The 14691-nt window shown below is 33.3% G+C and overlaps 3 protein-coding genes and 1 pseudogene across 4 annotated transcripts; 3 read left to right on the plus strand and 1 right to left on the minus strand.

Moving 5' to 3' along the window:
• Positions 1–3689: 3689 nt before the first annotated feature.
• LOC18054156 (probable xyloglucan endotransglucosylase/hydrolase protein 23) lies at positions 3690–6668 on the plus strand. 2 transcript variants are annotated; one of them, XM_024178552.1, is made up of 4 exons: positions 3690–3971; positions 4053–4246; positions 4429–4819; positions 6634–6668. In XM_024178552.1, exons 1-4 carry the CDS (start codon positions 3690–3692, stop codon positions 6664–6666), a joined length of 900 nt encoding a protein of 299 aa, XP_024034320.1. In that variant the 3' UTR covers positions 6667–6668. The 2 variants fall into 2 exon arrangements, with proteins under 2 accessions (XP_024034320.1, XP_006453419.1); XM_006453356.1 differs by lacking the exon at positions 6634–6668 and having other exon boundaries at positions 4429–4861.
• Positions 6668–8488, minus strand: LOC112095780 (annotated as a pseudogene).
• A 69-nt stretch (positions 8489–8557) lies between these two features.
• On the plus strand, positions 8558–9882 carry LOC18054157 (probable xyloglucan endotransglucosylase/hydrolase protein 23). The gene is made up of 3 exons (XM_024178553.1): positions 8558–8882; positions 9007–9200; positions 9292–9882. Exons 1-3 carry the CDS (start codon positions 8619–8621, stop codon positions 9692–9694), a joined length of 861 nt encoding a protein of 286 aa, XP_024034321.1. The 5' UTR covers positions 8558–8618; the 3' UTR covers positions 9695–9882.
• Positions 9883–11460: 1578 nt separating this feature from the next.
• On the plus strand, positions 11461–12783 carry LOC18054158 (probable xyloglucan endotransglucosylase/hydrolase protein 23). Its single transcript, XM_006453358.2, has 3 exons — positions 11461–11832; positions 11961–12154; positions 12244–12783. The coding sequence occupies exons 1-3, from the start codon at positions 11572–11574 to the stop codon at positions 12644–12646; spliced, it is 858 nt and encodes a 285-aa protein (XP_006453421.1). The 5' UTR covers positions 11461–11571; the 3' UTR covers positions 12647–12783.
• Positions 12784–14691: the final 1908 nt, after the last annotated feature.

Raw genomic sequence — 14691 nt, forward strand, 5'->3', positions numbered from 1 at the left:
TATGTAAATATGACAGCTCAAACTATTCCGAAATTGTTTTGCTCTTTATATTCATATCATCTTGCTAAAACTTTACTATCATTTAACAGTAATTAACGATGAGCACCATTGAATTTAGTTAGATCAAATTGTAGGCTAAATTGAAGTTCTCAAAATTCATATAAACAGATTATATCTAGACACAATATGTAAAAAGCTAGCGTGGTTGTGCAACTCAAGATCCAATTGAAGTCAAAGGTTTCAATTTATAAGATTCATTATGTCTCCTCATGAATCATGACCAAGTAAATAATTCTTCTTTTTTAGTTAAAATTTTCGTATTGTCAAGATTACTAGAAAGAAAAGTGAAGAAATATATATATATATATTAAGACTTGTTGTTTTAATCTTAAGATAATCATGTTTACTCTCCGCGATTATAAAAGTCAATAAGTAGCACTAACATGAAGGAAGTAAAGATCTCAAGGGCGTTGTTGAATAGTTTAAAGATTGGGACCAATTAATAACAGGCATAAACTTGGATTTAATTCAAATAATATGTGGGCTCCCGAACCCACGTGGGCCAGTCAATTTATAAAGGACTAGGATCATCTCCTGATCTGATCTTTATCTGAGCAAATTATATTAATATGATTGGTGATTAATAAATTAAAAAGAAAAAGTAGTTAAATCATAATAATCCACTAACATTAAAATATAAATGGCACAAGATTTGTAAAATATTAGGAGTGCTCAGATCAGAAGAGTATCATGGTCCATTTAGAAAACTTTAGAATCGTTTAAACATTGGGTGAGACTATTGGCACACCTGTTAATCCTCTTAAAACCCTTATTCCAACAAAATTACAATTAAAGATAAATATAAATAAAATTAATCGCACTTATATTTTTCTCTCTCTTGAATCTATTTTTAAAAAATAAAATTTGAGAGTATAATCAACTCTTAAAAATAACATCTGGTAATATCTTGAACATCTTTAAACACTAATTAAATCCTCATTTAATTACCGAACTTAAAACTTATACCTAAGTTGAATCATTTTATTGTAGCTCAAGAATAACTAATAGAGCTCAGTTCTATTTCCTTTATGACCCATAACTAATTAAATCACATTTGCTTCTGCTTATTTATCTTACATTTTTTTAGTTTGGTCTATATAATTGATTTGCACAAACTCAAAATATTAGTATTTTCTTTTTCTTTCTTTTTTCATGTTAGTTACTATTATTTTTTTGGAGTTAACATTTTTTGAATTTTATTGAGAGAAGGTTTGGAAAAAGGGGTTTATTAAAAAAAGATTTTTTAGCATCAAATAGAATATATAATAGACTCTAGTCAAATTAATACTCGATAAATTGATAACCTCAACTAAATAATAGTTTTTGTCAATTTCGAATTGGAGCTAATGTGGTAAATTAATAAATTGATAAATATATTAGATAATAAATTTAAAAAATTTATTTTTGTATAGGACCCAATTAATAATTAATTAATTTGAAAGTAAATATATATGATATGTTTATGATTTTCTTTGTTGTATTGGCATAATATTTTACGCATTTCATTGGTCAAAATTATTTTCTTTACACCTTTCAGATGAGAAGCCATTGTTGTATTCTATGTGTTATGTTAACATAAGTAAGATAGAGATAAGTTTAATATATTGCCTCAGAAAAGTCTTCTCTAATGAGTTGCAAAGTAATCGTGATCTAGCCAAGTGACTGATTCACTCAGTCAAAATCAAATCAGAATTGTATCATACAGATACAGTTTGATAGAATCACTATATTATCGAATTATACTATTCCTAAACTTCATAAAAATTTCTATTATGAACGTGATATTATTTTTATAAATTAATAATTATTAATTTATCGATATATTAATATTCACTAAATTAATAGACTTTCCATGATCCAAATATTACTAATTTATCAAATATTTATTGTAAATAAAAAAAAGGATTTGAAGGGGCGCCAATGGCTCAACTCTTAGACATGAATTGCAAGTATAAAAGCTAATTATTTTCTTTATTTGCTTAAACTTTTTTCTTTTGGTAGTCCATGAGTAGGTGTCAAATTGGTAAGATTAATTACACATACTCTAATTATCTTAAGGTGGTAGTACTCCTAATTATTGTATCACTTTTTTTGAATTTATGAGAAGGATTAGTTAAACATTTCACCCAAAAAGTTAAGCTATTAAGTAAAGATTTAACATTATTAGTAAAGAAAAGTTTAAAGTTTTAATAACTTTTCCTCACATGAAGTCCATGCGTGCATAATCTATTTTAGACATAAAGACATAGTAAGAAATAGATGTCTACAGTTAAACTATCATGATTGTTGTCAACTATTTTTTGGTGTAACAATTGATATCTCTCCATCTTTTTTGCTTTTTTTCTTTTCTTTTTTTCACATCGAGCATTTGAATCTTCCCATATGTATTATAAGAGTAAAATCTGTTTCAATTTAAGAATAACCCTCTTATTTTTAGGGATGTTCGAGAATCGAATTTTGCGGATTGAACATCAATTTATATCTGATTTATGATTTTGGAGATTATAAGTTTTCAATCCAATCCAATTCACGTATTGCCGAAATTCAATCCAAATTTAGTCTATACGTCAACAGATCGGATGCGAATTTGACCCAATCCATATCTAATCCACCATTTTACAAATTGATTTTGCAGACTAAATATTTTTAATTTTGTCCAATCCACATAAAATAAAAAAATTAATATATAAATAATTTTACTACTGACCAAATTCAAAAATCAATAAGATTTAATCAAATTATTTATTAAAAAAACTAGAAAATACATTCAAAATTTCAAAATTTCAAAATATTCAAATATAGCACACCTAAAAGAAAAAATATCATTTGTTTAAATACATTAAAATTAACTAAAATTATGAAAATTAACTATTTAGAAAACTATATTTGTTTATTTAATTATTTTTATTTTATATTATTATTGGATAAGATATAATATGGTGTTAATGTAATTATATTTTAACTTATTTATTTATTAGTAAGCACTAATGCCGCATTTATAAGTTTTTTTTTAATTAAATAAGTTTTTTTTTTTTTTTTTGCGGATCGTGGATTTTTGTAGATTATAGAAGTAAATCTATATTCAATTCACCAACTATAGATTTTTCAATTTTCAATCTAATCCAATGCATCAATTCACAGATTAAATTTTTATTGATCAAATTTTTAAGGATCAAACAAATTGAATTTTGAACACTACTACACATTTTCTTAAGCATATTTTGGGACTATTCTAAGTACGGAAACTGCTCCAAAGTCATCCTATTCACATAGGGTTGAGCCCATCCGGTCAGTAGATGCGGAAACTATGTAGACTGTAGAGTGGTCAAAAGGCACCCATCAGCCAAAATTTCAACGTGTTAATAAACCATGCTTAGGGCTGTCACTTGTGTGACATGCATAAATCCGCATTTTCGCAGTTTCTTTTCACTAATTTCAGTCTTTGCCATCTGTTTCCCGCTCTTGCTCTTTGCCCCACAAGTGCTAGCCTAATCCTTGACTCTAACTCTTCCCCATCATCTATCGTATCTCTTAAAATTTTCATTTTTCTTTTTCCAAATGGCAAATCGCTTCTTTCTTTTCGTCTCTATAAAAATCCAAAACTATAACAAAATTTTAAATATCGCACAATGGCTGCGGCTAAATCACTAGTAGTGCTGATAATGCTGTCTGCTTTATTATCTAACTCTTTTGTGTTAGTTTTACCAGCTAGTAATTTTTATCAAGATTTTGACATCATATGGGGAATTGACAAGGTCAGGATTCGCAACGATGGAGAAGTCCTCAATCTTTACCTTGGCAAAGACACAGGCTCAGGTTTCCAGTCCAAGAATGAGTATCTATTTGGCAAAATTGACATGCAATTCAAGCTTGTCCCAGGCAACTCTGCTGGCACTGTCACATCTTACTATGTAAGGCGTAAGCTGCCAGTGATCTTGCACGAAAATGTTTTTCTCTTTAAGAGTAAGCTTATTTTTAATTCTGTGTTATAGTTGTCATCACAAGGATCAACATGGGATGAGATAGACTTTGAGTTCTTGGGAAATCTCAGTGGCGATCCTTATATTTTTCACACAAATGTAATCACACAAGGCAAAGGTGACAGAGAGCAGCAATTTTATCCCTGGTTTGATCCCACTTCAGATTTTCACACATATTCCATTCTCTGGAATCCCAAAACCATCGTGTAAGAATTTCAATCCACTAATCATCTCTTGTTGAAAACAAGCAACAATTCAAGTCACTAATTAATCCTCTTCTTTTTTTTATTAGACGTGTCTCTTTTTTTTGGTTTAATACTTCATATATTCTTTGGGCTCTTTTGGGTTAAAAAGGCTCTCTAACATTTTTGTTTAAAAACGTTTTCAGATTCTATGTCGATGGCACACCGATTAGAGAGTTCAAGAACTTGGAGTCAATCAACATTCCTTACCCAAAAAACCAACCAATGAGAATACACTCGAGTCTCTGGAACGCTGATGACTGGGCAACAAGAGGCGGTCTTGTCAAAACAGATTGGACAAAAGCTCCATTTACAGCTTCTTGTAGAAACTTTAATGCCAAAACTTGCATTCGTTACCCAGCAGGTCCAATCATTTCTGCGCCTTGCCCTTCGAATTCTTCATCCTCTGCATGGATGAAGATCGATGAGCTTGATGAAACAAGCAGAGAGAAACTCAAGTGGGTGCAGAAGAATTACATGATTTATAATTATTGTACAGACACAAAGCGCTTCCCAAAAGGGCTTCCTCTTGAGTGTGCTGTGGCCACGAGTGCTTACGTAGATTCCGCGCGAGTATAAACATATATATAATGACAATACTTTATATCATAAATTTGCTATAGTTATACATTACTGCGATGTTTACTTATGTTTACTTTCTTGATTGGAGAATCGAAATTATTAATAGCATTTACTTTACAAAATAAGCATCAAAATGAAAGACTAAAATAAGCATGAAAATGCGAGACTAATTCTCAACGATCGATTTTTGGTACTCTTGACTCATTTCACTCACAAGACCAAAAACTGGGGGACTGGTGTTAAGCAAATAAAAGCACCAGGTCGGCCATGCTACTATTTCCACCCCGGCATGAATCACCTCAGCCAAATGGTACGAGCAGAACAGGGGGTAACATGAGCTGATCAGAGACGAATACCGACCAGAGTCGTATACCGAGTCGGTACCCGTCCCTCAAAAAGCGGAAACACGATCCCACAGAATCGCGGTAGTTGCGCTTTTCCCAGAACCGTTGTGGGAGATGCGAGATCCCACGTTTGCCCACAATGTAGCAGTTAAAATCCCATGAGGGGCTGCCACTACCCGAAAAAGGTGGGATGAATGGCAAACGGAAACGTGGGGACAACGGCTATAAAAGAAGAAGAAATCGGTGAAGAAAGGGGAAAAAAAGAGAGAGAGGGAAAACGCTGCCAAATTGCAACTAGGCCATTTCCTTACAAATTTTTAATAAGCTCCTGGAATCCAAATTACACTGTTTTCCCGTAAACACCTTGTGCTAACTTAGGCATCGGAGGGTTTACGCCGGCAAAACCACCGGCGTCTCTGATCCATTTTTAGTGAGTGCAGGTCTATTGAGAGAAAGGAGGACGATTCCAATCCCAGTGAACGAGCAACAGTAGATAACACAAACGTTGGTGAAAGAATCTGGTCGGTCAAGAGGCGAGCAGATTTCAGCATCAACACCTTCATTCAATTAAAAAAATTTAAATAGAAAAAAAAACCACAGCAAACAGTCGCTGTAAATTGAAGCCTCACCGATTTTCATCGTCTTCACCAAACTGTTACTGCAAAAATCAACGTCATTGGTCGTCGCTGACCGTTGAGCAGGAGCAATAGCAACAACGATCTAGCAACAACAACCATCACCGATGATGATGTCGACAACGACGATGATATTATGATCCAAATCCGATTTTGATTTGTTGTTGTCGTTGATGATGATGATTTTGATTATTATTATTGTTATTATGATTTTCAAATGTATTATTATCATTATTATTGATAAAAAAATATTATAATTAATATATTCATGTTAATGATATTATTATTATTATTAACAATAATTAATAATAATAATTTCTGAATAACAATAATTACATTAATTAAAATATAAAATAATAATTATGATAATAATTAATTAAAAACTTTTTAGTAATTTATGACAGTCTAATTTATTATGACTAAGATTTCAAGACAAACTAAACACATCAATGATAATACAATTTATTCTAATTTTGATTTCTACAGTTAAAGTAAATAATGTAGTTTATTTCATGCTCAAACTTTATGTTGTAATATCAAAATAAAGTTATAATAATAGTATTGATGTTGTATCAGTTATCATATGAATTAAGATGCGAATATGCTAGAAAGGGATCACGTTGATATGGTCTGTGAGAACTTTAGATGAGTAAAGCTCAATCTTTTAAGTCTTTTTACATTAAGTATATTGAATTTATAATAAATCACATCTGCATCTTTCCAATAAAATTCGTATTATAACACTTCTGATATAAAGAATGACAAATCTGTCTTTTTATTGATGACCAAGACTGCAAAGAATAGCTCTACAGAGAGCATATAATTGAATGTAATAAGTTTACACTGATTTATCTGTTTGATTTAATCACTTCTTTAGGAGATTTTTTCTTTTCAAAGGAAGGCCTTGAGGAAATCTCTTTGCGTCGGTGCAGTAGTTGTAAATCATGTATGTCTTTTGTACCCATTTCAGCCTTTCTTAACTTGTTGAATCAAGCTCTTGTGAGAACCAGGAGCAGCCGTTGGATATATGGAGAGGAAGGTGAACTTGAAGCACAAGAAGATATTCCATTAGACGAGACACATGCATCAGCATTGAAGTTTCTATAAGAAGCGGCGAAAGGAGCATGTGTCCATTGTGTCTTGATAAGGCCACCTCTTGTAGCCTAGTCATCAGCATTCCGTAGAGAAGAGTACATCCTCATTGGTTGATTCTTTAGAAATGGCACTCCAATTGATTCTGAGTTCTTGAATTCTCTTATGGGGGTGCCATCAACAGAGAAGCTGGAAATTACAATGAAAAAAGTTATAAGTCTAAGCAAATTAACGACAGGGAAAAAAACAGTACTTACACAATGCGCTGAGGATTCCAGAGGATGGAATAGGTATGAAAATCGGCAGTAAGGTCAAACCAGAGGTGAAATTGTTGCTCTCTGTCACCTTTGCCATTTGTGAATACATTGGTGTGCAGAGTGTAAGGGTCACCACTTAAATTGCCCAAGAATTCAAAGTCTATCTCCCCGAGTATTATCAAAATCTTGGTAGAAGTTAGCAGAAGAAGCTACAATTAGAGAGAAAATCACAAAACTGACCATCAACATGGACGGAATATATGAAGAAACTAGAAAGCAAGCCACTGGAATGTTTTGCATGTGAATAGTATTAGAAATGTAAAAGAATCTGAAATGATGAAAAGGTTGTGCTTAGTTGGTGTTTTTATCCTATAAGTTTAGGCAGAGTTGAACGGAGAGAAGATACACGGGAAACTTCAGTACGTTTTGGTAATAGTTGGCAAAGTAATGTAGCAAATGACTGTTCATTAAAATGGCGCAGACCAAGTTTTCCAGACGCGGTTTTGCTTGATTTGTTAATTGTTTATAAAGAAAGGGAAGACAAGGCGCCGCCTAGTTCCCTTTTCAAAACAAACATTCATTTTACATACAGTTAGGTCCAAGTGAATGGCAAGCGAAACCCACCACCGTCTCGCGTGTTAGACAACGCCAGTAACATAAAATTTGAGTAATGTCATGCGGTTATTGCCAACCCAATTCGGATATTTAGTTTGTCTCCTCCTTAATATTACATTTTATGTATCATTTATTAATTAGGTTGATAACAAATAATTAATAATAAAATAAATATTATATACATGACAATAAAAGATTAATTTTGGAGTTACTAAATTAAGAATTCAAACAGAATAAATATAACATAATTGTCACTTGGGTGAACACTGAATTGCTAGTGAGGAGAATTTTCAATTCTGGAATTTCTTAATAAGTTCTATGTTATTCTTAGTATTATTATAATATTATTCATTTGCTCTTGCCTTGAGAATCAATTAATAAAAAAAGCTGAAAATCTGAAGAGAGGGTCGCATCATGTGAATTCAACTGTCTTTAGTAGTGGCGGTGGGAAAATCTAATAAGAGTCAGCTGGTAGTGGGACCACGACAGCGGCACATACTAAACTAAACGGAAGTCGTTTGGTCCCAAAAATAATGCAAAAACCGCGTGCTATAATAAAATATGGCTGGTCGGATAATGCTTGTTAGTGCGATATGCACAGCTATTTTATTATACTTTTTTCAAGCCAACAACTGTCCACAGCCGAGCTCACTGGACCTTTCCCTTCACTTTCCTCTGCATTTTACATTTCCCATCTTCACCGGCTATAAATACAACACAATGGTCTTAAACACATTCATCGCTCCACTTTCGAATTACAAACTTCTCTCAGTTAATTCAAACACTACTTGTACCTCGTTTGCTCAAGCATATGTCAATGGCTTCAACGTTGCATTTGTTTCTTGTGCTTGGCTCTTTGATGGTTGCATCTGCTGGTAACTTCTACAAAGATTTTGACATCACCTGGGGAGATGGCCGTGCCAAGATGCTCAACAATGGCGACCTTCTTACTCTTTCCCTCGATAAAGCTTCTGGCTCAGGATTCCAGTCCAAGAATGAGTATCTATACGGCAAGATTGACATGCAGCTCAAGCTTGTCCCAGGCAACTCTGCTGGCACTGTCACTGCTTATTACGTAAGTTCCTTCTTTTAATACAACTTAATCATACGCAAGTATTATGCATGCAAACTGGGTCGTAGTTGAATAATCATATGTGATGATACATATAAATATCTGTTTTTTTTTTTTTTTAATGCAGCTAAAATCACCGGGATCAACATGGGATGAGATAGACTTTGAATTCTTGGGAAATTTAAGTGGTGACCCTTACACTCTTCATACCAATGTCTTTACAAATGGCAAAGGTGACAGAGAGCAACAATTTCACCTCTGGTTTGACCCCGCTGCTGACTTTCACACCTATTCTATCCTCTGGAATCCTCAGCGCATTGTGTAAGTAATATTTTCCTTCAATCTCCATCATTAGTTTTTTTTCCTTGTCATTCAATCTGCTTAGACTTATCAATGTTTACTTAATTTTCAGCTTCTCTGTTGATGGCACGCCCATAAGAGAATTTAAGAACTCAGAGTCAATTGGCGTTCCGTTCCCAAAGAATCAGCCAATGAGAATATACTCTTCTCTCTGGAATGCTGATGACTGGGCCACAAGAGGTGGCCTCGTGAAGACAGATTGGACGCATGCTCCTTTCACTGCTTCCTACAGAAACTTTAATGCTGAAGCTTGTGTTTGGTCTAATGGAAAATCTTCTTGCGCTTCAAATTCTGCTTCCTCTACATCCAGCAACGGTGCTTGGTTCTCACAAGAGCTAGATTCAACAAATCAAAATAGGCTGAAATGGGTGCAGAAGAATTACATGATTTACAATTACTGCACTGATACAAAGAGATTTCCTCAGGGCCTTCCTGCAGAATGCAGAATCTCCTAGAGAAAATAATCAACAAGACACTTAAAAATTATTTTATTCTTTCGTGTAATCATTCAATGGTTATTCAATTCATGTAGATTCTGGAGTCAGATTCTTTGTTTCTCTGTAATCAATAAAATGGCATGTTAGTCCAATTTTTACCATATGTAACACTGGTTAATGAATTTAAAAAAGGATAATGTTATGCGTACTTGCGTGGTATACAAATTAAGTATGCTAACTAAGTAAACATAATATTACTATTTCAAAAGATTTTGTTCTTCTTTGTTGTTATTCTTCGTAAGCTTTAGCATATAGTTATAAGCCTAATTAAAGGTATTGACATGATGACTCATTAATAAAGCTTTTAGACCCTAGATTGGAATATGAAGAATTATCGAGGAAGCATGAAGATAAGAGCAAATGAGTCTCCACCAGAATGAGAAGAAAATATACTGCGTGTGAGCGTTACCGTATTTGTGTCAATCGAGGAGAAATTTTGGCCATTGATTAGTATTTAGATAAGGCAGTAAAAGGGTAAAATGGCAGAAATAAACTAAAAAAATAACTGAGTGAACTTGCACAAGTCGATGAGGAAGAGTGATGCATACTGTTATTGTTGTACGTGTTAATTAATAATGAGAGGGGGACAAGCTGCGAGCCAGCTCTCAAGTGTTGATTTTTCAAGGCGAGTCAACCCCGCCAGGACACCACCGCCTTTCCAGATAAACAAATTAAACATTCTCTAGTATAAGTGGTAATATACAAAACAGGAAACAGGGCTTTTGTACACAGCAAAATCTTCAGTCCGTTCGATTTAAATACCAATATCTATAAATTCCTTAATAATAATAATAATAATAAGCATATCTTCAAGTTCTATATGTGTTTTATTACACACGAACCCACCAGGAAGCATGTGTTATCAATTAACCTAAAATTTGGAAACAAATTCACAGTTTCATGTTACTAGGAAGCATGTGTATCGGTATCTTGGGATACATATTTCTTAGATGTTAGATCCATGATTAGTGTTAGGGACTCCAGTAAAGACTTGTCTTTAATTTTCTTGGGTCAAGCCAATTTCGTTTTTACATAGCAAAGGTTTCTTGTTCAAATCTCAGCGTGCTCAATTTTTTGCGAATAACACACGTATATGTTTCAATTCTTGTATGTTCAAGAACCTCTAATTTAATCTCCTATCTCCGCTTTTGGAACGACATGACCTTCAAACTGGATCCATGTTTCACATGGGCAGGTCTTTTAACACTTTAATGCTATTTTCTGGACTCCTGTTTAACGTCTTAAGCTTTTGAATTAAATGATTTCCTGATAATAAATATAGTTATCGAAAAAATCTGTTAATTAAGTAGGTCATTGAGCAATTTTTTCTTTTTCTTTTTCTTTTGAGCATAAAATGCAAAAAAAAAAAAAATGAAAATCTCGAGAGAGAAGAGTACCCAGTGAATTCTACATTTTCTTTTTTGTGTTTTGACTGGTGGTGGCTGGAAAAAAAAAAAGCTAATAAGAGTCAGCCGGTGATGGGAACATAACAGCAGTACAGAATAAGTACTTGAGTCTCAAAAATATGCAAAGCCGCGTATTGTAATTAAAAAAAGTCCCTGTTGTAGCGTGTTCTGTTAGTGCGATTCGGACAGCTGTTTTTATTTCATCACGCTATTTTACGCAAACAACTGGCCACAGCTGAAGCTGAACTAACTGGAGCTTCCCATTACTTTCCTCTGCTTTCGTTATACTCACCTTCACCAGCTCAATCAAGCTATAAATACCAAACCCTGGTAAGGTCCTAAACACACTCATCGCTTCACTTTAAAAAATTTCAAACTTCTCTCCAACTCAATTTCTTCTATCTTGTTGTTGCTCAGACGAAAGCTTCCATGGCTTCAGTATTGCATCTGTCGCTGCTGCTTCTTGGCTCTTTGATGGTTACCTCTGCTGGTAACTTCCACCAAGATTTTGATATCACTTGGGGAGACGGGCGTGCTAATATACTCAACAACGGCCAGCTTCTTACTCTTTCCCTTGATAAAGCCTCTGGCTCCGGCTTCCAGTCCAAGAATGAGTATCTATTCGGCAAGATTGATATGCAACTCAAACTAGTCCCTGGCAACTCTGCCGGCACTGTCACTGCTTATTATGTAAGTTCCTGCCTTTATATGAATAAACAATATGCATGTTTGATCATCACCCTTTATATGAATAAACAATATGCATGTTTGATCATCATGTATCTGACATATAGACCTTTGACTTTTTGTTCACGCAGTTAAAATCGCCAGGATCAACATGGGATGAGATAGACTTCGAGTTCTTGGGGAATTTAAGTGGTGACCCTTACACTCTGCATACCAATGTATTCACAAATGGCAAAGGTGACAAAGAACAACAATTTCACCTCTGGTTTGACCCCACTGCTGACTTTCACACCTATTCTATCCTCTGGAATCCTCAGCGCATTGTGTAAGCAATATTTTCCTTCAATCTCCATCATTTCTTCTTTCCTTGTCATTCAATCTGCTTAGACTTATCAATGTTTACTTAATTTTCAGCTTCTCTGTGGATGGTACTCCCATAAGAGAGTTCAAGAACTCAGAGTCAATTGGAGTTGCATTCCCAAAGAATCAGCCAATGAGAATATACTCATCTCTCTGGAATGCTGATGACTGGGCTACAAGAGGTGGCCTTGTCAAGACAGATTGGACGCATGCTCCCTTCACGGCTTCCTACAGAAACTTCAACGCTGATGCCTGTGTCTGGTCTAATGGAAAATCTTCTTGCGCTTCAAGTTCACCTTCCTCTCCATCCAGCAGCAGTGCCTGGTTCTCACAAGAGCTTGATTCAACAAGTCAAGAAAGGCTGAAATGGGTGCAGAAGAATTACATGATTTACAATTATTGCGCTGATGCAAAGAGATTTCCCCAGGGACTCCCTGCAGAATGCAGAACCTCTTAGAAGTTTTGCAAAATCAACACATACATCAAAAAAATTTATTCTTTTTGTCAATTCTTTGATTCTTTGTTGTATTTTGTCGTCAATAAAATGGCAAATTAGTCCAACTTTCTCAATGTAATACAAAATTTAGCATATAAATATCATGAGATTATGTTCTCTACTCTTCGCATGCTTGCTATATGTTCTTCTTTGGCTAGGTTTTAACGTAGAAACGACCAAACCTCTTCACATATGCAATGGTACTCTAAATTTTTGACTGACTTAACGGGTAAGGACTAGCAAAATATTCTATTGCCATTAAAACGACTTCTCTCATTTGGGACTTTTATCAAACATCTTGCAAGCAAACGATTAAAATTCACCGACACCCACTCCGAGATTTTTTTTTTAATGTCCTGTTAAAATAGTACACCCAACAGTAACATGACAATAAAAAGATAAATCAAGAACAAATACAATCACAATTGTATCCAGTTATTTAATTCTTATATTCATCTTTGATTCTTTCATGTAGTATTCATGCATGTTCACACACAAATTAGGATCCAAGCTTTATGGCATTTGGGGATTGAGCATCTTCTTGATTGGGGGGGGTGGAATGGTTAATGCACTAATAAATTGTAACTTAGTTTATCACGTTTTATTAGGTAGGATCCAAAAAAATGAACATTGATTTGATGAGTAATGATACACTTATAAAATTCAGATGTAAAGTTTATATAGTAAATAATGTGATATTTGATATATCATTCATTTATTAATGTTTGATCCTATTAAAAAATTAACTTTATAAATGTGTCATTACTCTGATTTTATTACGTGTTTAGTAATTGTTTAATGTTAAAAAAAAACACTTAAGTAAAACCATATTTGTTGTTCGATTGAAAAATAAACAGGCTGTTAGTTTAGTATTATCATTACAATAAATTAACACAAAAAATGGTGAGACACATTTGACATAAAGCATTGGATTCCATATGGTGGGACTCATAACTCATTTGAACCTTTTTTTTTTTTGTTTTTTAATTCCTTATACATTCTCAGAAACATGTACATATATTTATTACTTTTTCATCTTACGATAATAAGGCTAATATTTATCATCCATTCAACAAATTACAGAATCCTCAATTTTATATTCAACACTCAAATAATTGAAGCATTCCATATTTTGTTCGCAAATGAAAAGGTGATAAAATTTTTCGATCGTCCTAATACTAGAGTCTAGAGCCATTCTCCAATAGTAAAAGAAATGACAAAAATATTTGGAAAACAAACAGAAAGGTTTAATTATTTTAATAACTTTGTTGTCTGTTGAAATTATGTAGTTATATCTACAAGATTCTAAATTATTCACACACAGCATAAAAATATAAAAATTGAAACGATAATTGCTTATTTTATTCTCTGACGAAAAATTGAAAATGAAAAAAATGATAAATAAGGAGAAAGTCTTAAGTATTCTTGACAAATTACTCCCTACTCAATTATTCAACTTTAATTGTGTTTGAACATTTTCATGATTTTTTTTTAATTAAAATTTTGTCGGCATCCACTGCTGTGGAATTAATTTATTACTTGTATGTATAATATATGAATCATTTAATAAACCAAGCAAGACGATTTCTAATTTTATTTTAACACATATGTAAAGCAGCAAAAAGATATAATAATATTCAAAATGGAAGTTTAAAATAATCATGGCATTAAATAGACTTAAGCCATAATTAATTATATCGGTTATAGATTAATTAATCACTTCATATTGTTTTGGATTCAAATGGTAATTAAGCAAGTATATTTCCCCCTGTTTAGTCTAACATGCATTTTATCTAGCAGTCGTCGCTTTATAATAAACAATATTATCGTTTTAACTTAATTAATTAACGTCTTATTCTTTATACAAAAATAATGGACAAATTGAAACCGGTCAGCATCATCAAAGAATTTAAAAAAAGAAAAGGAAAAAAGATAAGAGCTTGGTGACTTATGATCAGCAATCAAGCTATACTCCATTATTGAAAAAGAAACTGGTCTAACAACAT

The sequence above is a fragment of the Citrus clementina genome, unplaced genomic scaffold (genome assembly GCF_000493195.1).
Source record: "Citrus clementina cultivar Clemenules unplaced genomic scaffold, Citrus_clementina_v1.0 scaffold_1, whole genome shotgun sequence".
Taxonomy (NCBI): Eukaryota; Viridiplantae; Streptophyta; class Magnoliopsida; order Sapindales; family Rutaceae; genus Citrus; species Citrus x clementina.

Coding starts and splice junctions, on each gene's coding strand:
- LOC18054156 (XM_006453356.1), top strand. CDS start 3,690: ATGGCTGCGGCTAAATCACTAGTAGTGCTGATAATGCTGTCTGCTTTA. Junction 3,972..4,052: donor GCACTGTCACATCTTACTAT/GTAAGGCGTAAG, acceptor TCTGTGTTATAG/TTGTCATCACAAGGATCAAC. Junction 4,247..4,428: donor TGGAATCCCAAAACCATCGT/GTAAGAATTTCA, acceptor AAACGTTTTCAG/ATTCTATGTCGATGGCACAC.
- LOC18054157 (XM_024178553.1), top strand. CDS start 8,619: ATGTCAATGGCTTCAACGTTGCATTTGTTTCTTGTGCTTGGCTCTTTG. Junction 8,883..9,006: donor GCACTGTCACTGCTTATTAC/GTAAGTTCCTTC, acceptor TTTTTAATGCAG/CTAAAATCACCGGGATCAAC. Junction 9,201..9,291: donor TGGAATCCTCAGCGCATTGT/GTAAGTAATATT, acceptor CTTAATTTTCAG/CTTCTCTGTTGATGGCACGC.
- LOC18054158 (XM_006453358.2), top strand. CDS start 11,572: ATGGCTTCAGTATTGCATCTGTCGCTGCTGCTTCTTGGCTCTTTGATG. Junction 11,833..11,960: donor GCACTGTCACTGCTTATTAT/GTAAGTTCCTGC, acceptor TTGTTCACGCAG/TTAAAATCGCCAGGATCAAC. Junction 12,155..12,243: donor TGGAATCCTCAGCGCATTGT/GTAAGCAATATT, acceptor CTTAATTTTCAG/CTTCTCTGTGGATGGTACTC.